The sequence below is a fragment of the Buteo buteo genome, chromosome 7 (assembly GCF_964188355.1).
Source record: "Buteo buteo chromosome 7, bButBut1.hap1.1, whole genome shotgun sequence".
NCBI classification, from domain to species: Eukaryota; Metazoa; Chordata; class Aves; order Accipitriformes; family Accipitridae; genus Buteo; species Buteo buteo.
The window spans coordinates 32,810,655-32,833,569 of record NC_134177.1 but is presented as its reverse complement, the minus strand read 5'-3'; the positions used below and the strand labels follow the sequence as shown (position 1 = coordinate 32,833,569).

The 22,915-nt window shown below is 55.2% G+C and overlaps 2 protein-coding genes across 2 annotated transcripts; both read left to right on the top strand.

Annotated features, from left to right (window-relative positions):
- Positions 1–4,153: 4,153 nt before the first annotated feature.
- On the top strand, positions 4,154–14,277 carry PTTG1IP (PTTG1 interacting protein). The gene is made up of 7 exons (XM_075032305.1): positions 4,154–4,415; positions 7,173–7,225; positions 8,179–8,287; positions 11,185–11,293; positions 11,401–11,466; positions 11,883–11,929; positions 13,485–14,277. The coding sequence occupies exons 1-7, from the start codon at positions 4,322–4,324 to the stop codon at positions 13,526–13,528; spliced, it is 522 nt and encodes a 173-aa protein (XP_074888406.1). The 5' UTR covers positions 4,154–4,321; the 3' UTR covers positions 13,529–14,277.
- A 3,753-nt stretch (positions 14,278–18,030) lies between these two features.
- On the top strand, positions 18,031–22,614 carry SUMO3 (small ubiquitin like modifier 3). Its single transcript, XM_075032304.1, has 4 exons — positions 18,031–18,221; positions 18,646–18,774; positions 20,392–20,463; positions 21,129–22,614. The coding sequence occupies exons 1-4, from the start codon at positions 18,201–18,203 to the stop codon at positions 21,189–21,191; spliced, it is 285 nt and encodes a 94-aa protein (XP_074888405.1). The 5' UTR covers positions 18,031–18,200; the 3' UTR covers positions 21,192–22,614.
- The last annotated feature ends 301 nt before the right edge of the window (positions 22,615–22,915 follow it).

The window sequence follows — 22,915 nt, the reverse complement described above, 5'->3', positions numbered from 1 at the left end:
CGGGACCCCCTGTCCATCCCCAGCCCCTGCCTAAGGGCAGCAATCAGCAGGCGAGAGCACGGAGGGGGGGACTTCACCCCCAGCCGGAGGCACGCTATGTCTCCCCATCCTCTGGTTGCTACAGCTATTTAAAAATAGCCTGGGCGGTCCAGCCCAGCATCCCCTTCTTCCAGGAAAGCGAGAAGCACTGCTCCAGGCCCAGAACGTGCTTACGTTTGGTGGGAGTTTTATTTGTTAGGAAAGCCCTTTGGTATCTGCCTGGAGCGTGAATGTGAGAGGAGCCATCTGCTCGGGGACAGGGGGTGTTTACACCTCCATGCCAGCCCGGGCACAGACAGGCTCTCCAGACACTTCATCCCCAGCTCCCATCGTGCCGCTGGCACCTCTGCTCCACTCGGCCCCGGTTTCTGTTTAGGAAAACACCCACTCTGCCATGCCAGGATCTCCCACGGCAGCTCGGAAATCCTCCCCGGCCGGTGGCTGACAAGAGCCGTAGGCAGTGGGGTGGCACCGGGGACAGCCACATGCCAGGGGGAACAGGGGTCCGCCAGGGCGTCCCTGCCATGCTGGACACCAGGCATGCCAGCAGCCCCTCTTCGGAGATGTGCCCCGATGCTGAGCACAGTGCAGCCAGGCGGGCGGGGGGCTCGGGGGGTCGAGGGGCTGGGGCCCACGGCAGAGCCACTGCCTTTGCAGGCAGCCCCGGTCTGGGGGACGCTGCAGCACAGTGGGGGGTTTCGGGGGTTCCTGCTTCACTGCCGATGCTGGGGACTGCGGGCCAGCACTTCTCCCCTGGCTCAAGTGTAGGTGTTGGCGCATTGATGAGACAGAAAGGAAGCAATTAAAAGGAAAATGAAGCACCTCGGCCACGCACGTGCTCCCAGGAGAAGCTGGCTCAGGCTCAGCTGTCTTTCACCCAGCACGGAGGGTGCTCCAGGACTGCCCCTACCTGCACTGACCAGTGGGGACATGGGGTTGGGACTAAAGGGAAAACTTTGAAGAAGCATGAGAAAAAGTGACTGTTTTCAATCTTTTTTTTTTTCCCCCTCATTTTTTTTCTTTTCCTCCCTACAAAGCAAATCTTTTTCATTTGGACCCTGCTGACACAAACAAGCCCAGGTTTTGCACTGAAACACTGGCAATCGCCTCTTTCCATCACTGGCCAGCATGGCGAGCTAATTTTATTCTCCCCGGCACCCCCCCATCTCCTGGAGATTGTCCTGTTGCAGCCAGGGAGTGCTAGAAAATAGCACATCGCCCACTCATCCAGCCTCCTTCAAGGGAAATATTTATATTATGCCAAAGAGAGGGTTTCCATGGCAGTGATGACTTTAGCACGGTCGCCTTGGAAACCACTTGAGGCCATCTTGAAGGGTTTGAAATTACCCTTCAGAGACAAATAAGGAGAGGGACCAGAAAGGCCGGTGGGATTAGAGCAGCGTTTTGGTCTCCCCTGGCTTGCCCGTTGGCACCTTGCCTGCTCTCGGTGCCCAGGTGCCCGCTCATGGGTGCTCACTCTGGGTCCCTGCCCATGCCACCAGGATGCTCCGTAGCCCAAGTGTTGCTTTGCGAATGAACCTGGAGAAGAGCCGAACGAGGCACTTTGCAAACAGAAATGGTTTGGTAGATGCTTCCTCCTGCTGCCCAAGCCAGCCGGCAGTGGCTCTGGTCTCAGGGCATTGCTCAGCAATTGTGAAAAAGCTGCCTCCAGCCCTGGAGGTGGCTTCGGGGAGACTTCCCTGACCCTGCTAATGCCGGAGTGATGCCAGTGCCTGCCCAGCCTCAACCAACAGCTGCTTTCAGAGGAACAAACCCCCAGGTCTCATGACTTTTCAACAGCCCCCGAGTCCCCACTAGATGAAAAAAGCCCTGTTTTTCTCCCAAGGAGCTGCCAAAATCTGAACCACCTGCAAGAAGCGACTGCTGGCATCAGAGCGCTTGCCTGTGGTGGCAAAATGGAGAGGCCTGTTCCCTCCTACGCATCACGCCTCTCCTGTGGCTCAGCCCCCACATCCCATGGTTCGGCCAACTTAACGTTATCAGCTGTTTCGTCTCCCAGCCCGCAGGAGCTTTGTCACCAGCGGCCAGCCCATCTGGCTCTCAAGGACACCAGGAACACGGCAGGGAGAGCAAAGCTTTCAGAGCAGAGCACGATGAAGCTGGTGGTGGCAGGGGTGGCCAGCAATGCTGCCTGCTCAAGCTATGGGATCACTTTCTTCAGGTTTCGTTCTGTTTTGCTGAAAAATACTAGTCGTCGTCTTTATTTATTTTAGGGCAATCCAAAATACATTTTCTTCTTCTCCCTGAGCTGCCTCCACGCTGAGGAGTCAGTTATTCGCCAAGCCAGAGCTCTGCCCTCGGCACCCACACTCAGGTCTGCAGTGCATCTCCAGCGCTGCCTCCTGCTTCCCACCCACGGGCTCCTTCACGCCGCCCCGCGCCTGCCCCACAGCCAAAAACAGTCAGCCATGAGCAACTCGGCCAGCTTTCCCACAGAGAAACAGCCGGGCAGTGCTTAGTCCCTCCATGGGATCCTGAGGGTGCTCCTGGCCACAGAGCTGGTGCGGGGGTAGCTTGTGTCTCCCCATCCCACTGCCTGTGCCAGGCTTCCTGCTCCTGCCTGCACCTTGAGGGGGGCAAGGTGCATTTGGGGGGCACGATTAGGGACAGGCTGACGGTGTCAGGGCGTGATACCTTCTGGGGATTTGCAGCCATGTGTCTGCCTGAAAAAGCTTGGTCTTGTTCTGAATGAGCGTGCCTTTACGCTGGAGCCCAATGCCCACCCAACTTCAAGGGACGGTGGCTTCAGCCATCACTGTGGAGCAGGGGAGCAGCGGCTGGCGGGTATACAGCACCCTGCGGCACCCACGGGGACCCGGGTGCAGAGTTGCAAGCCGGGATGGGTGCACTCCTAGGAACAGCAGTTCTGCCCTGCTGCTGCCAAGAAGCCCATGTGCATGTAGTGATACTCTTACCCCGTTGCCAAGGGATCTGGGGTAAAACCAGGTCCCAGAGCAGCCCCACGCAGGCAGCATCACAACACTCCTCGAACTGACAGTCGGAAACCCATTTCTTTCTGGCTGTCTGCATCGCTGGGCATGAATCAAGCAGTGTGGAGCTCTGGCTCCAGCACAGGAAAGCACTCAGCTGTATTCTTGACCTACACCATGTGAAAATCCCTGTTTATATTGATGCAGCTTCTCACAGCTTTAATGTTGAACATGTGGGCTTAAGGCCAGCGGGCTTCTTGCCTTGCCCAGGTGGGAGACCACAACACCCTGGGCACCATGAACATTCATGCCTGGCCTGTGCTGACCAAGGAGAGAGGCTGGGATACAAAGCATAGAACTACAAAGGTAAATATGTATCCATGGGCATAATGTGTCCAGGCCAAATCAGGGCACCTGAATGTGGTTTTACACAGGGTTCTTATACCCTTCAAACGGTCAGGTACAACATGACTTGACTAATTGCTAACAGCCACGGTACCAATTGCTAATCACGGTCAAACTTTGCAAAGCCACTCTATTTCTGCAGCATTCTTGCCCCTTGCTTATTGACCCCCGGCATCCCTGGAGTCGGTCTTGCTCAAGTTACCGATCTGTGACGCCAGACGATGCTGGGAGGGTTTCAAAGACGTGTCAGAAGGGCTGGGATGCTGGCGTTATTGTGGTTGACCGGGGTACCCTTTATCCTTCAGGGACAGCTCTGAGCTTCCACAAAGCAAAGTCCTTCTCTCCAGGGCCGGGCTGTCCTTTAGTTGTTTTACTTCAGCATGAACAATACCAGAGTCTCCAGGAAAATTCCACTACCTCGTCACATCGCATATGAACTAATAAATTTGTTAACAAAGTTAAGGCACTTCCATGCTATAAAGACTGCTGTAACAGTGAGGGAAGGGGCTCCGGGGGGTCGGTTGGCGCAGGGGGCAGGGGGTCTCCGCTTCGGGCTGGCACTACCCAAACCCGGCGGGTTTCGGGGGAGGGCAGGTGCCCCCGCAGCCTCCCTCCCGCGGGGGTGTGGCCCCCTCCTGCGGCCGGGCCCGGGGCTGCGGTGTCCGTCCGTCCGTCCGTCCGCCCCCCCGGGCCCCGGCAGCCCCGGGAGGTGTGGAACCGGGCGGGACCCCCCTCTAGCCCCCGCCCCCCGGCCCTCCTCTGCCCTTCGGCTTTGCCTTCTCCTCCAGCCGGTGCTCGCTCTCCTCCGGCTCCGTACGCTCCGGCCCCCTCCCCCACCGGTAGCCGCCGACCGAGGGGCCACCCCCGGCCCGCCTCCGCCGCTCGGCCCTACAGAGGCGGCGGCGCCCGCCCTGCCCGGCTCCGCCATGGCCTCGCTGCTCCGGCTCGGCGCCGCCCTGGCCCTGACCCTGCTCCTGGCCCAGGCCCTGCTGCCCGCCGCCGCTCAGGACGTGCCGGGAGGTAAGCGGGGTCCCGGCGGGGGGGGGGGGTGCCCCGGTGTCCGGTCCCCTGACGCCCTCCCCCGTCGGGAGCCGGGGCGCGGGGCTCTGAGCCCTGCGGTCCCGGCCCTGTCGGGTGTTCCCCTCCCAGCGCCGCAGGGGATGGGGAGCGGATCCTGGCAGCAAGCGCTCCTCGCAGAGCACCCAAACCTCACGGTTTTGCCGTTACTTTGGACCCCGCTTTTGCGGGGGGGCGGCTGGTGGGTGAAGCGGGCTGGCACCCCGTGGGCTGCGCTCCAGGCGTGCGCTGGTTGGGTGCGGGGTGGCCGCTGGTCGGGGTCCTGTGGCCCCTCAGGATGGGGATGGGCAGTGGGAGCCGGGAAAGCGGGTCCCGTCCTCGGTGGGAGCTCCGCAGGGTGCGATCCTGCGCAGCATGGGGCACTGGCGCGTCCCTCTGGGGTCTGGAAGGTGGGCTGCTGGAAGGGAGGCTTTACTTGCCACTTTTGCAGCTGCCGCCGCAATGTAACTGTGTGTTTGGTGATGCAAACGGCTTGGCCAGGTCTTGGGGGAGTTGGGTACCAGTCCTGGCTAGGGGAGACTCACTGGGCGACTGATGGCCCTTTGGGGGAGGAGATCCTCCTTCAGGACAGGGGAGACAGGCTGGGGGACCCTCAGGCTGAAAGCTTCACACCAGGAAGAAAATGGGTGCCCTCAGATCCGGGTGAGGGTGAGGAGCAGCGAGTGGCCGGCTGCTTCTCCTTGGTGGGTGGAGAACAGAGCATAGCCCTGTGGGTGCTGTGCCAGGTGGAGAAGAAGCTCTAGCAAAGGGTGGGGACAGCCACCTTCAGGGGTGTCCCGAGAAGTCTGCCTGCTCTTCGGAGTGAGCAACTGTCCTCCACGTAATGACTAGCCCTCTGATGGCTGCATGGAGGCTCCAGTTGGGAGGAGGCTGAGGACCAGCATGTGTTTTGCTGTCTTCCTTCCCCCTCAAGCCATTCACTTCACTTCTCTTTTAGCCAAGTGGCAAAAACGTTGTTCAGGAGGCTTTGGACATAGCAAGAGCTGCTCTGCCACCTCTGTGCCTGAGGACTGTGGTGTCTCCTGTGCTGTCCCATGCAAGTGGGCTTGTCCCATGAGATGGAATGTTCAGACAAAACCCCAATCCTGAGGGGCTGCAAGTGTCCTGGAAATGGCTGATTCCCATACAGCTGTAAGAGGGTTGCTTTGACTTAACAGCTAAGAGGATGAACCCCAGCTGGGGGTGCCAGGAGAGGGGACACCCCTGGGAAAGCAGAGCATCAGTAGGAAGCCCAGTTAAAACTGCAGGCTCTCCTTTTGCCCACTGATGGCCTCCTGCGGTGCGAGAGGGCTGTTGCGTGACTCCTTGTAAGCAAACAGTCTCTGGGCAGCACAGATGCTGTGATGCTTTTCCAGCCTCCGTTGGAGAAACGGGGAAGACTCAGCTTCCTAAAGTGTTTAAAATCTGCAATCTCGGCCTCTCCTGATGGTGTGTAAACACCCTTATCTGAGCTATGTTAATAAATCGCCCAGTTGTTTGGAGGTCTGTGCAGAGCATGTGACTGTTGACAGTGGGTCACAGCTGAGGGTTCCTGCCAGCTGGAGAGAGAAAATGCAGTTTTGCCACTTGTGAGCGTGGAAAACGAGCACCTCTGGGACTGATTTTTTCCTGATTAAGGTGCTGTGAAGCAGTGATCCTTCTGCTACCAGTTACTGAGTAGTCAGGCAAATTGGTTTGTGGTTTGGTTTTTTTTTCTGTTTTTTTTTTTTTTTTTTTTAAACCACAGTCAAACAGGCTGATGCTTAAACTCTTTAGGCAGGGGTGAGGTTTAAATGGCTGATCCTCAAGGGCTGGCAAACCACCCTTCCTGAGGACCTGGGGGAGCATACCAGTGAAATGGCAGGCAAGTATCCTGTAGAAAGACTTTCCTGAAGAGCCAGCATTGCTGGGAGCTGCAGGCAAGCCCAGAAAGGTGGCTGGACTGGGCCACCTTGTCCTGTGTTCAGACCTGATCCATTCCTCCCCACCCAGCTGAGCTGCATCCCCTGGGGATGTTGTCATCCATGGTGGCACTGGTGCTGAGAGCCAGACGTGTCTATAGACCAGGGGTCTTCCTCTGACAAATGGAGGTGGAAACAGGTTCTGAACATGGGCACAGATTTTGGCTGCGGTGCTGCTCCTGTCACCTGGAGCATTTCCTACTGAAGGAGGGTTTGGATGAATTGGCTGGGGCAAGGTACAGTCCTCATGTGCAGTGGGAGGGTACAGGCTCCCACAGGGGCTGTAGTTGCATGTCCTCCCTTGTGCTCCTCTGTTTCTGCTTTTCCTGGTAGTAACTTCCTTGTCTGGGGCTTGTTTGCTTGAGCTGCTCCATCATCCAGTGATATGGGACTGCACCACCTGCCCAATGCTTGTCCTTGTCCTCGCGGGGTCCCCTGTCCTGCTGCCTGCTGGCCACAGCACATGCTCAGGCTTTTAAGGAAATAAGACCCAGGGAGAGGAACTCACAGCCTGGGGCTTTGGGTCAGCGTGGGCAATGCAGATGACTTCCCTTTGCATTTGGGCTTCCCACCATGACACTGTGTTTTGCAGCTGGTAGCTCTTGCAGCAGCATTAAGCTGCATTGCTGCTGGTCCAACAGGAGTGACTGCCTCCTGGAGCGAGCAAAGCAGTGGGCAGGAGCAGGCTCCAAGGCACCCAGAGTTTTAAACCACTGAGAATCTCTTCAAAGTACTGAGGTGTCTTTTTTCCTTCCTGTAGATTGTCACCAGTATACGAACAGGAGCTGTGAGGAGTGTCTGAAAAATGTCACCGTAAGTAGCAGCAGTAAAACTCCCAACCTCTCGTGATGCCTGAAAATGTAGCATGGGCTTTGTGGGGCTGTTACAGAGCAGTTTCCCTCCTGGAAGGGGGGCTGCTCCCCTGTTCTTGTCCTAAGGATGCTGCAAATGCCACCCACCCATGACGGTGAGAGGGCAAACACCCCTTGGTGCTCTGGGAAGAGGTTGCTAGAAACTGCTTGGGTTTTGTTGTATGCTTTTCCAGTTGAGTAATGGAATTGCTGAGCTCCTCCTTGCAAATGGGAGACACTGTCAGGGGGATGCACATGGTGAAGGAGTGAGTGGGCTGGACTGGCTGGTCCAGCTGCCCCTCCACCAGTCTGTGTGTACCGCGGCACTGGGTGGATGTGGGATGCGTACCTGTGTCCTGCCAACCTCTGCTGCTTTATCTCTGGTATCAGCAAACTTGAACTTGAGTCAGATCTCACAGCTGACGTAGCCAGAACCAGTTTGACCAAACCCAACCGAATGCTGGTGTTGGGGGTTGAAGCCGCCAGGAGAGGAGGGTGCAAAGCCACTGCAAGTAGTCTGGCTGTGGAAGACCAGTAAGGGCACACACAAACCTCTCCTGCTCATCAGTTCTGCATTGATTGGCTTGCCTCAAAGGCTTTTTTCTTGTCCCAAAAATGTTGCACAGAATAAACACAAAGGATTTGGTGATTACTACCACCATGCAAGCCAGGAGAAGGGTTCTCAGCCTTTACTTGCTCTAGAAATCTGTGCTCCCCTTGCCTGCCTCTTCTGGCGCAGTCCATGCTGATCAAACACAACTCTTACTCCTGAGCGTCCTGTTGCTGCTGGGTGGTACCTGGCTCTCGGGAGCAGGAGGCGGTACCCCTATTGCTGTGGCTAACAAAGCGGAGTGCGGCTAACTGGCAGTACTGCGCACGCCAGTAACACTGTGCTGCTTGGTTCCTGTGTCCCAGTGCCTGTGGTGTGCCAGCAGCGGGAGGTGCATGGAGTACCCCATCCGGAGAGTCCTCCCCCCAGCTGACCTCTGTGAGCTCCGCTCTGCACGTTGGGGAGTCTGCTGGGGTAAGTGGATCGCGCTTGAGCGATGGCTGCCTTTAGTGCTTGCTGCTAAACGGCACTGACTACTGCTTGTGCTAGTGGTAATGGGAGGTTTCCCTTGCCTCCCTTTCTCACTGCTGGTGTAGCAATGACAGGCTGAAGTCAATCAGGGTTCTGCAAACTTCCCAAAGAGTGGGTGAGAAAGCAGAGTGTGAGCAGTCCCTGCCTTCTGGCAAGAAGGACCTGCAGGGCTTTAGTTACTCTAAATACGTTCCTCGTGCTTTGGTGTGATGGAGGCTTCCAAATGTGGCTAGCACCTAGGAACAAGAGTCGAAGGCGCTCTGCAGGCAGCTGCCCGTGCAACCCTTCACCAACCCTTTGATGTGCAAAGCATGCACACCAGTGTCTGACTCTTTGGCAGCTCTCTCCTCTGCACCCCATGCATTGTTCCTTGCACTGCTTTTGGCTCTTCACATTAGCGGTGCGGCTGCTGTCCTAGGTGGGCTCTTAAAACTCATGGGATCTCTTGGAACCAGAAGCGAGGTGACTTCTCTAGACACCTGCATGGGCTTCTAGTGCTGAGCGTGCCGCGGTCCTGCTCAGCTCTTACCCACCTGAGAAAATACCCTCTTCCAAAACTAGCCTTGCATAAGCTATGCTGCAGCTGGCTGCCTGCCACCAGGTCACCTCTGGGAGCTTTTTCTGGCTGCCAGCTGACTGTTGGCTGCCTTTCCTCCTTGGTGCTCTGTTTCCTGGTGGGTTTCTCGTGAAATTAGTGTCTTGTTTAGACCAAGCTTGGTGCACGCTCCTGCTTGGAGCTTTTGGGCGCTGGGGCAGCTAAGAAGCAAGCTGGGGCTTGTTTTCTCTTGCCTCTCCCCTTGATGGGAAGCTTGGATTTGAATTGTGGTCGCCTGTCATCTATTGTGCTTGAGGCTGATCTCTCTTCTGTACCTACGAGAGGGCTAAAACCACTCCCATGCATTGTGGAGGAAGAATCTCCTCTTTGTGAGCAGTATGTTATGCTTTTCTGAAACTTGTGTAAGACCTTGAAATAACTAGTTTTTATGTGAGTAGCTTCACAAAAGGTTTCATTATAAAAGAATGCATTCCTTTGCTTGTAAAACTTGCTTTAGAGGAGATTAGTCCTGTGGGAGATTAGCTTTTAAGTGAGTCTGCATTTTTGGTGTGTGACTTAAGCCTTTACCGTCAGGTGGAGAAGTGCCTGGTGCTCTGCCATGGACCTCTCTCTGTGGGAAGGGGTGATCTGAACCCCAGGCTCACCCTGAAAGCCAAGGTTTCAGAAGCACCAATACAGACATGTGCTGGTGGAGAAACTCCCTTTTGAGCTAAAGAGCCTGTTTGGGTTTGTCTCTCCCCCACAGGGCTGACTTCTGATCCTTGGCTTTTTGGCTCTCCCCTACATGACTCCATGGGTCTGTTGCAGTGCAGCCAGCAAAAGCTTCACATTGCTCCGAGGCAAGATAGTGCCATGGACAGTCAGGTCTCAAATGCCATCTTTCTCAAAGCCTTACTGGGAAAACAGACCTACAGACCTCCCTGCTGCTGGGTGACTGCTGGAGAGGCTGTGCGTGCCCATCTAGGGGGACAAACAGAAGTGTCTGCAAGCTGGTGGCTTGCTGACTTCTGGTCTCACTGATGGCCTGCTGGGCCATGGCAGCTCTCTGCGGTTGGTATCTGGAACCACATTCCTCACGTGGTGCTTGCCACTCTAGCCTGGGTAGGGACGCGGTATGATTTGAGAGTCAGATGGCACAGTTGTTGGCAGTGATGAAGTTCTCCACTGGGAGCAGGAGGTGAAGGCTTTGAAAGCAAGTTCAGTGGTGAGTCAGCTCAGCCTGGAGCACCTCAATAAGCCTGCTACTGCTGAGCCCCTGCAGTGAGGGGACAGGCAGGCATCTTCTGAAATGCCCTGAAATGCACCGTGTGCGGTGCTCAGGCTTGCCACTGGGCTCACGGTCTGAGCTGTGTGGTGAAGAGGGGATCAGAAGTGCTCTAAGCAGGCTCAGGCACACTAGGGTTTCTGTAACTTGGCTGCTGTGTGTGAAGTGGCTCCTAAACAAATACTTCCACAGGCCCATGCCTCTGAACAGTCTGAATCATACTTGGAAGACACCCCTCTTTGTTGCAAAGGATTTCAGGTGATGTCTAGATATGTCTGTTTTGGCTGGTGTCTCTACTGCTGTTGCTGCAGGAGCTGAGCGGGATGACTGCCTCTCTAGGGCCAGGGCTCAAGGCTGCTGCTTCACCACCACATCCCAGCGGGTTCTGTGCTGTGCATGGGCGAGCAGATCCCCCAGGCCCTGGGGAGACGTGGTGCTGGGGTGCATGATGCAGCCCTCTGCCTTCAGCTGTTGGCCCCAAGCTGATAAATCCTAACAGATCTTGTCTCACTTTGTCTCTCTCCCAGGGACTCCAGACACCCATAAGTGCCTCCAGTCCACTGTCATCTCATCTCAGATGACTTCTGAGGCTGGCTTCTATGGGCAGTAATTCCAGTGCCAGCTGTGGCCTCTCTGTCAGGGGTTGCTCCTCAGCACTGAAGCCTCCAGGTTTTTTTTCCTTGATTGGTTACTGTTCACCTGGATTAGTGATTAAGACAGCTTTGCTCCTGTTTCTGCCAGAGGAGTTTGACCTGAGTGTGTTTTGTTCTTGCCTTTCTTCATAGCCAGTAACTGAGGGCTATAGTTAGCAGCTACATATACTCTGTTGATGTGTACATGCTGGTGCCAATGCTTGGTATACCTGTAGATAACTATGTCCACCTTGCTTTCCTGGGCTGTTATGCCTGTCTCCAGCCCAGTGACTGAAGCTGCTGGTGACAGTAGCCGTATGCTTGTAAATATTGTAATTCCAAGCAGCCATGTACTTGTGTGCTAAATGTGTTTTGTCAAATCCTTTAGTGAACTTTGAAGCCCTGATCATTGCAATGTCTGTGGTGGGAGGAGTGATCCTTATCATGTTGGGGGTCTGCTGCTGCTGCTGCTGCCGTTGTAAGAAAAAGAGCAAAAAGCAAGTATTGGAGGGGTTCCCTGTTTTCTCGGAGTAACTCAGATGCAACGATGTGCAGTTGCAGAACTGAGTGCCAAGTGCTGCTAACGGGCTTTTCTGTCTGTCAGGCTAGACAAGGATGACGAGAGAGCGGCCAGGGAACGGGAGAAGAGGCGGGTGCGGCAGGAGGAGAGGTGAGGTTGCCCCACAGCCCCCGCTTCCCTGTGAGTGTGCCACACTGCCTCAGGCTGCAGAACGATTTGGCTCCTGCCTGTACTGTCAAACGTGATGCCAGGAGGCACGTGGGGCTCAACATATGCAGTCACTGGCTGCTTCAAACCTAGTTCAAATGTAAACCTCACAAGCAATGTCTTTCTGGGGTGACTCATGGATGCAGCATCACAACAGGGTTGTGTGTCCAAATTCCCAAGGGCTGCTGATGTGCGTGGGCTCTGGTGGTCCCCAGAGTCCCCAGGAGGTGGCTGGTGGGGGGCTGAGCAAACCTGGCAGCCTGGAGCTCCCAAAGCTGGGAAAGAAACAAGGAGCTCCTCTTGCTTGGTTTTTATTGCCAGTCACTGACTTGTGGCTTTTCTGTTTTTGCTTCTTGCAGAAGAGCAGAGATGAAATCACGGCATGATGAAATCCGAAGAAAATATGGTACAGTGATGCGAGAGACTCAAACTAAGCTTTAGATCAAGCAGCCTCGGTAACTGTGCTCCTTGCTGTGGTTACAGCTCCAGAGGAGACCTGGCCAGCAGGGAAAACATAGTCTCTGCTTCCCCCGTCTCAATGAATTGCTCTCGCCCTCTGGGAGCAAGTGGAGAGATGCTTGGATTGTGGCGTGTGACTCCACACAAGTGCCGCTTCTCTTGGGCAGGGATGAGGGAGTGTTTAACACTCTCTGGGACCTGTGTCCTCCAAACTCACCACGTGGGAGAGGCTGCTGGGGCTTGACTGGAGGGGAGAAGCAGAAGGTGGTAGACACAGCACCATCCGTAATGCTGCTGCCCTTCAGGCACAGCCCTCTGGCAGCAGCCCTTTGGTCAGTGAGTGGGTGGGGGGCCAGGCAGAAGTCCAGGTGCCCACAGCTGCAGGAGCACAGAGCAGGCACCAGCCTGACTGCAGAGCTGGTCCTCTGTACCGGCAGCAGCTCCCTGGGAAGTGGCTTAGTCCCTTGGTGCTGGGAGTGCACAGCCTCCGTCCTGGGGCTGGGTTGTCCTTCAAATGAGTCCCATGGCCCTGGGGCAGGTGGGGAACCTGCCGGAGGGGGACAGCAGCCTGAAAGGAAGCAGGGAGCAGCCAGCCACTCAGGGCCGCTGGAGGGGTCTCTCCTGCCTGCCCGTTGGGGCTGCTGGGGGCTCTTGCAGGGTGGCCGTGGAGCAGGGAGCAGTCAGGCTCATGCACACTAAGCGGGGTGGTCTCTGGCTTTGGGGGTGCTGTGGGGAAAGCTGGAGACCCTTCCTCTGCCTGCAGCTGCTGCCCACTGCAGGTCCAGGTTGGGCAGGAGATCCAGGGGCCTCTGGCTGGGCTGGCTTCTCTAGGGGAGGAAGAGCAGGCAAGGTTGTGCCTGAAGGAGGTCTTGGTGGGTGAAGTACCTGATTGTGGAAGAGCTGTGTGTGCTCCAGGACCATCTTGCCATGCCAGGGCTCTGTCTTGCTGCAGCCTGACTGCAGAGTTTGCAATCTTGTCCTTTCTGGCTGTTCCTCCTCAAAAGTGTTGGGCTAGGGCTGGGAAAGCAGCCAACAGAGTGGCATGGGGGCTTGTCACCGTCCCAGGAGTCAGCCCCATACCCTGCCTTGCTGTCTCCCAGTTTGTGGATGTAGGAGCAGGGGAGCAAGTCTAAGAACAGTTTTAATTTAATTTGGGTCTGGGCTCTCTGCTTCCAAGTCCAGTCCAACAGAAGGAGTGTGCAGAAGGGGCGCTCTGGAAAATCAGTTGTGTTGCTTTACCTAGACTTTATATGGACTGCCTGGGAGAGGAGTTTGCTATCAGATTGATCTTCTTAATGGATCTCTCCTCTTCTGTAGAGGAGGAGAGTGAAATAGTGCTGACTTCATGCACGGCTCAAGTAAGAGCAGGTCTTTCAGACAGACTGCAGGACAGGAGGCTGGATGAAGCACAAATGACAAGAGTTGTTACCAAGAAATAGGTTTCTTGCTGGCTGTGACTGGCATGGCAGCTGCTGTCTGAATGAATCTCTCTTCTCTTCTAGGCCTGTTCAAGGAAGAGAACCCTTATGCAAAATTTGAGAATTAGCATCTCTGGACCTGCCCACCCTGGTGAATGGTGCCTTACTGCAAAGCTGCAGGACTCCATGCTTCCCGTGCCATAAGGAGACCACCGTGGTGCCACTTCCCACTTCAGCTGCCACAGAAGATGAGCCAAATGCTTGGTGACACCATCATCCCTGCTCCAGATGCTTGGTGTGCTCCAGAGCTTTGCTCTTTCTCTGCTGGTGCAGGAAAACATGGTGGCAATACTGGAGGATGACACATTTCTTCTCACTCACCCCTGGGGTGGTAACAGAGTCCGAAGCAATGCAAATAACAGTCCTTGTGCCTGGCCAAGGGCAAAAACAACCTTATGCATCTTTCTTGCTCCTGCCTCACCAAATACCCTTCACACACACAGAGCCAGGCTCTTCTGTCCCCCCCTTTTCTTTTTCTCTTTTTTGTTTTAGTACAGACAAAAGCCAGCAAGAGTTTCTTGACTCACTGATCAGCAGGAGGCCTTGGCTGTTACTCTAGGTGCCTGTACTTGTCCTAGCACACTAGCATTCCTTTCAAAAAGCACAAGTTTCTGGCTATCTCGGATCTCCAGGAGGAAGGTTCCATGTGCACGTTCTCACTTGCAACTAATCTGGGGAAATGCCCCAACTCTCCTACCTCTCTGTGCCTTTCTAGAACGGTGGTCTCCTGGGCTTGATGGCCATGGCTGATAGCAATACGTAGGATTCAGATGCATTTACAATGTGTTGACTATATATTAAACTGATTTGATTACTATCCTAGTCTGAAACAGTTTAATTCTGCTTCCACACCAGGTATGGGTTGGCAGCGATGGCTGATGGAGTTGTCACTGTTACGTGGCCCCAGCTTGTCAGGCCCTGATGGGGTAGCTGTGGGAGGCAGAAGCAAGGCCTCCTTGAACTCTTGCTGGGCTTGAAAGGAGGAGTCTGTTCATGGAGGTGGTCAGTTGTTAGTAAAAATTGGGTGTTGGGAGTAAGGCTGCTCTCTAAGAAAGGAGCTGGGTCTTTCTGCAAGAGCTTGGCCTGTGTCTCCTAGCACCCCTGAAAGCCCTTGTCTGAGCAGGGTGGCCTGGAAGCTCCGGGCAGCATTTGGCACAGACTAAACCCCGTCCTGTGCTACCTGCGTAAGGGGCCCAGGGGTGGGGAAAGGAGGATGGGAGCTGACTGCTCTTATGTGGTCCTATACTTGACCAAAATTGGCTTTGTAGTGTGAAGGAGCCTTGCATGCAAGCAATACGTCTACCCTGATAGTTTTGTCTAAGAAAAGCTGACTTGCCTTCTGCCAGGTGGGGTGACTCGCTCCGGACTGCAGATGATAGCGTTTCTGTGGGCTTGCATAAACTTCTCCATTTGCATTGCCAGGCTTATGGCCCTTGGACACAAACTGCTCAAGCTGAACTTCTGAAGCTAAACCAGCTGTGAAACCTTGCTGCTGCTGCCTGAGCTGTGTGCTGGCTGCCAGAACCTGGCTGGCTTTTGCCAGGATGGTCAGTGATGCAAGACTTGCAGGTGACTTTTAATCTAGGCTGTCTCTGGCTGCTGCCAGAAGATACTTGGCTTCAGGCGGTGGGAACAAAGTGAATAACTCTGCCAATGCTGAATAAGCACCTGGTCTGTAACCTGGCTCCTGTTAAGTGTGAACTAGGCTGCAGTGCTGGGAGGAGGGCTGAAATAGTAGGGTTGGGTTGCCAAGCTCTCATGGGTGCTCTCCCATGAGCTGTCCTGGTCCGTTGGACTGGCTGGGCAGGGGCTGTATCCTGGTGCTGCCAGTCAAGAGCTGTGGGAGATGGTGATAGCATCTTACCCGGCTGTGCATGGCTGGGAGATGATGCTTTAAAGAAGTCCCCAGTGCCCTGCATTTGGTTTGGAGCTCCTTGTGCAAACTGCCCTGTGCACAGGGAAAACAAAGCGTGGAGCCCTGTAAGGAGAAGTGAAAATGTTGATAAAGATCGTGGTTGTGCCCTGTGCTTTACTGGGTACACTGGCCTGAAGGGGCTGTGGTCCCCCTGCTAGCCAAAGATATGGGGGACCCTGTGGGAGCTTTGTTTAAGAACAAGCAATGTATGGGGGCAGCTGGTGCTAAACTGCAAAGCTGTTTACCCCTCCTGGGCTACAATGGGCTCTGGGTCCCATCCTGCCCTGGGGACTGGGACCAGTATAATCCCTTTGGGCTACCTGAGCACTTCCACTGGTCCCGCTCCCAGCAGTAAGGGGTGGTGCCTCCAAAACATTCAGGGATGGGGGACCCCTGCAAGCAGGTTCCCCTAGCTGGGACCCCACTCGTTACAGGCTCTGTGCTCCTCTGTTGAAACAGGGCAGCAGAGGGACCTGCTTCACGTGCGGAACTGGGTCCCTGCCTGGATGGAGCACAACCATGCCCTGGGGACAAGCAGAGGGCATGCCGTGCTGCCAGGGCAGCACCAGTTATCGCTGGGCAGAAGCACTGCATCCTCTCCTTGTATCCCTGGCCTGGAGGCTACCTTCCATAGCATGTGATAGAGCTTCTGCTAATTTTTCTAATTACTCCTGTGAAGGTTGCTGTGTGCAGGTATCATGTGGCTGATGCGCTCCAAAGCTGTCCATCCCTTTGGCTCAGCTGGCCTGCGGTGAGGAGGCGAAGCTGGATCCTTGGGTGGCTGAGATGCCTGCCCAGGTCCGGGAAGAAATATGTCTGCACTGCAACCGAGAGCTAGGCCTGGCATCTATAAAGACCCTTCATGAGGATTATTTAGTCCTTTGCGAGGTGACCATGCTGGGAAGGCAGTCCTGCTTGGGGTGGGGAGAAGCAGATGGCGACAGGGACAGCATGGCTGAGCGGTGGGACAGTCAGTGTGCCTCACCACCCATGGGGTGCACGGCCGAGGACAATGGACACTCGGAGGATGCACAAGGGAACTTGGAAAGAAGGGGTTAATGGGGTGTAAAGGGGAGCTTGGCTTTAAGCCACAGGACAGTAACACATGCAGGGTGCTGTGATTGTGGGACAACCCTGCACAAAAAGGCTGGACAAAGCTGGTGCTGGGCCCATTCCTAGGGCAGGGCATGGCTGGCCACTCTGCTGTGTAATAAGAAAGGTGGGACAACGCCCTGAGGGAGATGCAATCCCTGGGTAAAGACTGAGCTGTGAGCACAGGCCTCCTGCCTGCCGGTGGAGGATGGCCATGGTGGGGTGGGCCTCCATCCCCATGGCCGATTCCATCCCTACGTGTGGCCATGGCAGGGGCAGTGGCAGCAGCGGGGCCCCGGAGGTCCCTGGTGCCAGAGACTCTCTGTGGGGCACGGGGAGCACAGCCCCCCCATGCCCCACCAGCATCTCCAGAGCCTGTCTGGGCAGTGGGACAGTGACAGGCGCAGCCAGCTCCGCTACCCTCCAGAGAACATCCAAGATCCGTCATGGCTGCGGAGGCAGAGGGCCTGGGAGGAAGAGCTGGGCTCAGGGGACCACGCACGTTGGCTCCCCTGGCTCCACTTCTGAGCAGGGTGGCTGGGGCCCCTGGGGTCCTTCTGAAACAAAAACACTGGGGATGCTGAGAGAGGCCATGCCTGGTTTCTTCTGTGCTGCTTTGCTGATTGCTGCAGAACTGGGGGAGTGGGAGAGATATGGCCCTGGGAACTGGGGGAGGGATGCACCCCCAGAAAGGGAAGGGCAAGAGAGAGGGAAGGGGAAGGGACAGTCCACTGGGCCTCTTCTAAGCAGATCCCCAAAAGGGCCAGTGCCTGCTCTCCTGAAGGCCAGGGCGAGGAAAGAGGCTGAGGTGGAGGTTTGGGGGAGACCCTCCTCTCCTCTCTTGGTCCCGCACACCCCTGTGCTGCGGAGGGCTGCGATCCTGTGGGGAGGCTGTCCAGGCTGGGGGAGGCAGCCCTGGCACAGCCGCCTGCTGAAGGGCAGCTGCCTGCACTGCCCATGGGACAAGCGGCTCCAGCCGGGACGTGCCTTGTATTTCGGGGGTCTCTTCTTCAGGGAAACCGGGAGCCCTCCCCCCAGTGCTCTCCAGCAGAGCTAACCTCCTGCCCTCCCGGCTGCTCGGCACCGGGCCGGGCCGGGCCGGCAGACTCCCGGACAGGCCCGCCTCGGAGCCCCCGACCGCGCTGTGCTTTGGGGCTGGAAGCCTTCCGATCCTCCCCCGCCTCCCGCCCAGGTTCCCCTGCCGGTGGCACGGCAGCTGCCCGGGCCGAGGCGCGGGAGGAGCGGAGCGCCCGCTGCCCCTGGCGGCGGACAGGCGGGAAGGCCGCGGCCGCCCCTTCCCCAGGCCGCTGCCAGCGCGGCGGCGCACAGCGCCCCCCTGCGGCTCGGCGGGGCCGCGGCTGCTCTTGGCTCCGCCCCTTAGACCCGCCCCACGCCTCCGTCCCCGTGGCAGCGCCCCGCCCCTCCGCGGCGCTTCCTGTTCCCCGTGACGCACTTTCCAGAGCCGCCGGGGGAGGTGGGCGCCGTCGCCTTCCCCGCCCCCGGCCGATACGGGCCTCCCCCCCTCCTCACGTGACGGGGCGGGGGCGGCCAATGAGCGCGCGGGGCGGCAGGCGCGGCGGCGGGGCGGGGGCGGAGCCGAGGCGCGCGCTCTCGCGGGCGGCAGGCGGCGGCGGGAGCCGAGGCGGGAGCCGAGCGCGCGGGCCGCTCCCTCAGCGCGCGAGCGCGCCGTCCCCTCCCCTCCCCCCCCCGCCCCCCGTCCCGTCCCCGCCGCCATGTCGGAGGAGAAGCCCAAGGTGAGGCGAGGCGCTGGCCGGGCCGGGCTCAGCCGCGGCGTGGCCGGGCCCGGGGTGGGGGGTGGGTGGGGAGAGGCCCGGCCGCCGGGCCCCGGGGCAGGGCTGCCGGTGGGGCTCCGCCCCGACCGGTGGCGTGCGGCGGCCAAGATGGCGGCGTGGGCCGGGCCGGGGCGCGGCGGCGGGAGGGGGAGGCGGCCGGCCGGCCGGCCGGCCAGCGGAGCCCCGGGCCCCCGCCGCCCCGAGGGAGGCCGCCCAGCCTCCGCAGGCCGCAGCGGGTGGCGGCCGGCCCCACCGCGACCTCCCCTCCCGCCTCGAGGGTGGCGGCGCGGGGGCGGGACCGGCAGCTCGCCCTGGGAGCGGGGGGGACGGACGTCGAGCCTGGCCGGGGCTCTGAATCGGCATCTTCCTCCCGCTTTTCATCCAGGAAGGCGTGAAAACGGAGAACGATCACATCAACCTGAAAGTGGCGGGGCAGGACGGCTCCGTGGTGCAGTTCAAAATCAAGCGGCACACCCCGCTGAGCAAGCTGATGAAGGCGTACTGCGAGCGGCAGGTAGGCCCGGCCAGGCCCGGCCCCGCCGGCCGCTCCCGCCGCTCTCCCTGGGGAAGAGTCCTCGGGACGGCGGGAACTCGGCTGGAAGGTTACGAGTGCTAGTGCGTCGGGGTGCATATAGCCCTGTAGGCGCCTGGGAGGGCGAGGAGTTGGGCTATTGCCGACTCAGAAGCACTAGAGTTCTTCTCTTCAGTTAACGAAAACTGCCTCTTGCTCATCAGGTGCTCCTAGAGCTCTAAACATGTGTCCTGTGACAGGGTTAGCAAAATTTTTTGAGTTGCGATTCTGGCTCCGAGACCCACTTGCTCTGAATTTTTAGCCTCACAACCCCTCAGTTTTATCATCTCAAAAAACTTTTGTTAACTTTATATAGACCGTGTTTGCCGTTTGGAAAACAGCAGAAAACAAATACTCCTATGCCATGACTTACATCATGGGTTGGTTTGGGTTTGGTTTTTTTTTTTCTCTCCTCCCTTCACGTGTCTCTCCCCTCACCCACTGCAGAGTTTGGACTGCTGTGTTCTGCAGGTGGCAGCCAGCTGCTCTATGTCGGAGGCCGTTTCTCAGTGCCACCCTGAGCTAGATGGGAGAGGGATTTATCATCACAGCTCGGTTCCCGAGTCTGTAGCCCTTGGTGCCTGCGCTTCTACGCTCTATTAGGTGGCGCAGAGCAGAGGGTGGGGATGTGAATGGCTTTCAGAAGTGGAGTCAGATTTTGTTTGCCAGCATTTCCCTTCATCCAGAGACCTCTTTAGAGAGGTGCAGGGAGTTTTGGTGTTCCTGTGGCTCTGTGTATGACTGGAAGTGTGAATCGCACAGGGGTTTTGAAGGATTTTGGAGAGCAAAGCAAAGACCTCGATCCCTGGGGCAGGGAATAAAGACCGCCTCGTGTGATTAAACACTGTCAAAACAGGATTCGGTCATGAATTCAATTCAGGTTTTAAGGGCAACATTAACTTTCTGATGTTAGACCCTAGCGTTTTTCTAATAAACCTTGCAGGTAAAAAATCTGCATCAAGTTCTGCAGGTTCTTTTTTCCTCAGTCTTCATGGTTCCTTTTTTCATCAGAAGATAAAGACCTAGAACTGGGAGCAGAAGGCTGGCGGGAGTGAAAACTTGTCTTAACTAGCGGTAGTCAGTGCTGATAGCTAGTTACACTAAAAAGTAGGGTGTTTTCAGATTTTTTTAAAATGTTGTCCTTTGAGTCAACTTAATCTACTGTTAATTCTCTGCATGAGAAACAATTCCTGCTCCTTCCTGACATGTCCTCTGAGGCTTTATAGAATGGTGTATTGATTGATTGCTTCTTAAATTACCTTTGTAAATTAGCTTTTGATACTTGTGCCTTGCAGAGCAGGATCAGACCCAAGGGCCAAACCCACACCTGTGGTTCCATATAGAGTCCTTGCTGTGACAGCAGTGCAGCGGGACGTCACTCAAACAGTTCCGTTTCCTCAATTTATGTAGCAAGATAGATGCACCAAGTTTCCTGTCTGGTTAAATCTTTTGAGTCTTAATTTTGTTAATATTTGTTCTGACAGTAAATCCATAAATGTTTTGTTTGGATTCAGAAACAAAAGCGTGGTTTCTCATATATTAATTATTTTAAACTTGCAGGGCTTGTCAATGAGGCAGATTAGATTCAGATTTGACGGACAACCGATTAGTGAAACAGACACACCTGCACAGGTATGAAAAAAACTTTTACTGCAAATTGCCATACAGATATTTTGATGTCTGCATGCAGATCAAAGGGGTTTGAAATCAAAATGATCCTGAAGTAGTTGCTCTAAGTTTAGTATGTTCCAAATAATTTGTCTAGGGTGGGATTTTTTTTGTTTTTCCCTTGTATGTTTTCACTGTTGGTGGGTGGGGAGGAAAATGCATAGGAGCATTGGTGCTGAACAAGCTGACACCGGAGTGCTGGTGTGGAAAGGACCCCTGGCAAGTGCCGGCACTTTGGGCTCTGTCCTATTTCTGTGTCGACCTGTTCTGAGCCGGCACTGAAGCTCTAGCCGCCATTGACTCTAGCAGTGCTGAGAACATGGGGGATCTCTTGGGCTGGCAAGGCCGGAGGCAAGGAGCAGAGATGTTCGGCTGGGTGATCTGTTGTAGAAGACGCTAAACTGCCCAGTTCAGTCTGACTGACCAGCGTGCCTCTGAAACCCATTTTGGTGTTGGCGATCCTCCGATGGGAAGGGCAGTGGAGTGCCTGATGGAAAGTGTTTCATGCATTAATTAATTAAAGTTACACCTTAAGTGCTCTGTTACTGGTACGGTTTAGGAATAGAGAGCTAAGTGCTTTTGTAACTGTCTGTATTTCAAGTGTTGCATTTTCTGTATTACACTAACAGCTGGAGATGGAAGATGAAGACACTATCGATGTGTTCCAACAGCAGACAGGTGGAGCTTGTTAAGACATGCCGTCCTTTTGAGAAGAGGAGTTCAAGGATCCTCATCACACCTCACTCTCTCATCTGTCCTTGGATTTGCTATTAAACAGTAAACAAATGAACATGCCAATCACACGGAATTCTTCTAAACTTTAGAGGACATTTACCAAAATTGCTTGTTGTCTTTGACGTACTGCGTGTGCAAGTCAAAACAGTATCTGCAGGGATTAATCTATATCTTAAATTGGGCCAATTTGATTTAAGTTCAGATTAAGTAATATGCGTTGTCTCTCTGCTGTTACCTTTTTCTTTTTTTTTCTTTAAACCTGTGGCCTAAATATTCATCCATGTGTTAGGACATGGAGTGTTCATTCCTGGTTCTTGTTGGTCTTGCCCCTCTGTTTAATTCTAATCATGTAAATAATTCAGTATATTTTCATGCCAATCGTGAGCGTAAAAGTCTCCTTTTAAGATACGCCTAAGAGAAGGAAAAGAGACACTGATTTTAAGTTTTTAGCGCGTGTTGCAAACACAGTTACTTCAGAAGCGTTAAGCCTGTGACACGAGGCTGGTACATGCAGATACAATGCTTAGTATAGAGTTGGAGTTTAAAATATTGCAGATTTACATGTGCTTTGTCATATTATGATGAAGTCGTCTGAAATATACTTTTTTAATGCAGAAATGAGATTTGTCCTGAATTATTGTCAGAACTGGAGTTAGCAGAGCAGCTGGTCCAAAAACGAACACTCAACACTCGTGATAGAGCAGCAGCATTTTTTTTGCTGTGCAAGCTTATAAAACCAGAAACCCGTCACTGCACCATCAGCTGTTGTTCGCTGAGTGCCGGGCAGAATCTGTCACCTTTCCTCTGCTCTCTTTAGTATGTCTCGTTATTTCTCAGTGGGTACTAGAAGTCTGCAGCCTCAGGTTTCTTTTTAATATTTGTTTTTGGTAGATTAACTTGATAAATGAAGGGAAAAAAGCGCCTTTTAATGTCACCAAGCTCTATGTGCAGGAGAGCTGTCAAGAACCTGGTGAGCAAAAGGAGAGAGGTGTGTGCGTGTCTGTGTGTTTAAAAAAAAAAAAAAAAATCTACTGCCTCCCCAAACTTAATGAATTTTAAATGCATTTGTGTGATGGGCTTCATGTGGAGCCTGTTCCAGATGAATTTTTACCGAGGCTGTCCTGTTGTCCCTCGGTAGGTTGTGTGCTGCTGCCCCGTGGGATCCTTACCTGCCTTTTATATTTACCTGACCCCTTTGGCAGTGTTAGATTATCTCTCGCTTGCTGGAAATCTTGCTGGAAAGGCCCTTATTTTCTTTTTCGTTTTCTTGTAAATGGGCTGGGGTGCGACATCCCGTAGATCTTGCTGTTTATTCACCAATTTGTACATTTATTTGTTGTCCTTTACTATTGTATACAGTAAATATAGTTTGGTACTCTGTCTCATGCCTTCCGCTCGATACGGCCGTGCTCCCCTTGGCTGGTTCTTTCCCTTCCTGCTGGGGAGGAGTACGTGGTGGCGGTGCTTCAGACCTCCACCTTGGAGCCTTCTGAGGCGGCAGCGAAGTGTTGCAAGTCCCAGGGGGAATCCGCTGCACCCCTCCCTCAGCAGCAAAACCCACCCTCCCTGGGGCATTTCGCCGCACAATACGACTTTCCGCCTTCTTTTCTCTCTCCTCCCCTCCCCGGCGAGCAGCTGTCGTTTCTCCCTCCGTCTCTGCAGCCTCGTACCTGAAGGGTCG

Bases quoted from the DNA above. Each gene is read 5' to 3' on its own strand.
- PTTG1IP (XM_075032305.1), top strand. From the start codon at position 4,322: ATGGCCTCGCTGCTCCGGCTCGGCGCCGCCCTGGCCCTGACCCTGCTC. The intron at 4,416-7,172 runs GTAAGCGGGGTC...TCCTTCCTGTAG, and splicing joins CGCTCAGGACGTGCCGGGAG to ATTGTCACCAGTATACGAAC. The intron at 11,467-11,882 runs GTGAGGTTGCCC...TGCTTCTTGCAG, and splicing joins CGGGTGCGGCAGGAGGAGAG to AAGAGCAGAGATGAAATCAC.
- SUMO3 (XM_075032304.1), top strand. From the start codon at position 18,201: ATGTCGGAGGAGAAGCCCAAG. The intron at 18,222-18,645 runs GTGAGGCGAGGC...CTTTTCATCCAG, and splicing joins TGTCGGAGGAGAAGCCCAAG to GAAGGCGTGAAAACGGAGAA. The intron at 18,775-20,391 runs GTAGGCCCGGCC...TTAAACTTGCAG, and splicing joins AGGCGTACTGCGAGCGGCAG to GGCTTGTCAATGAGGCAGAT.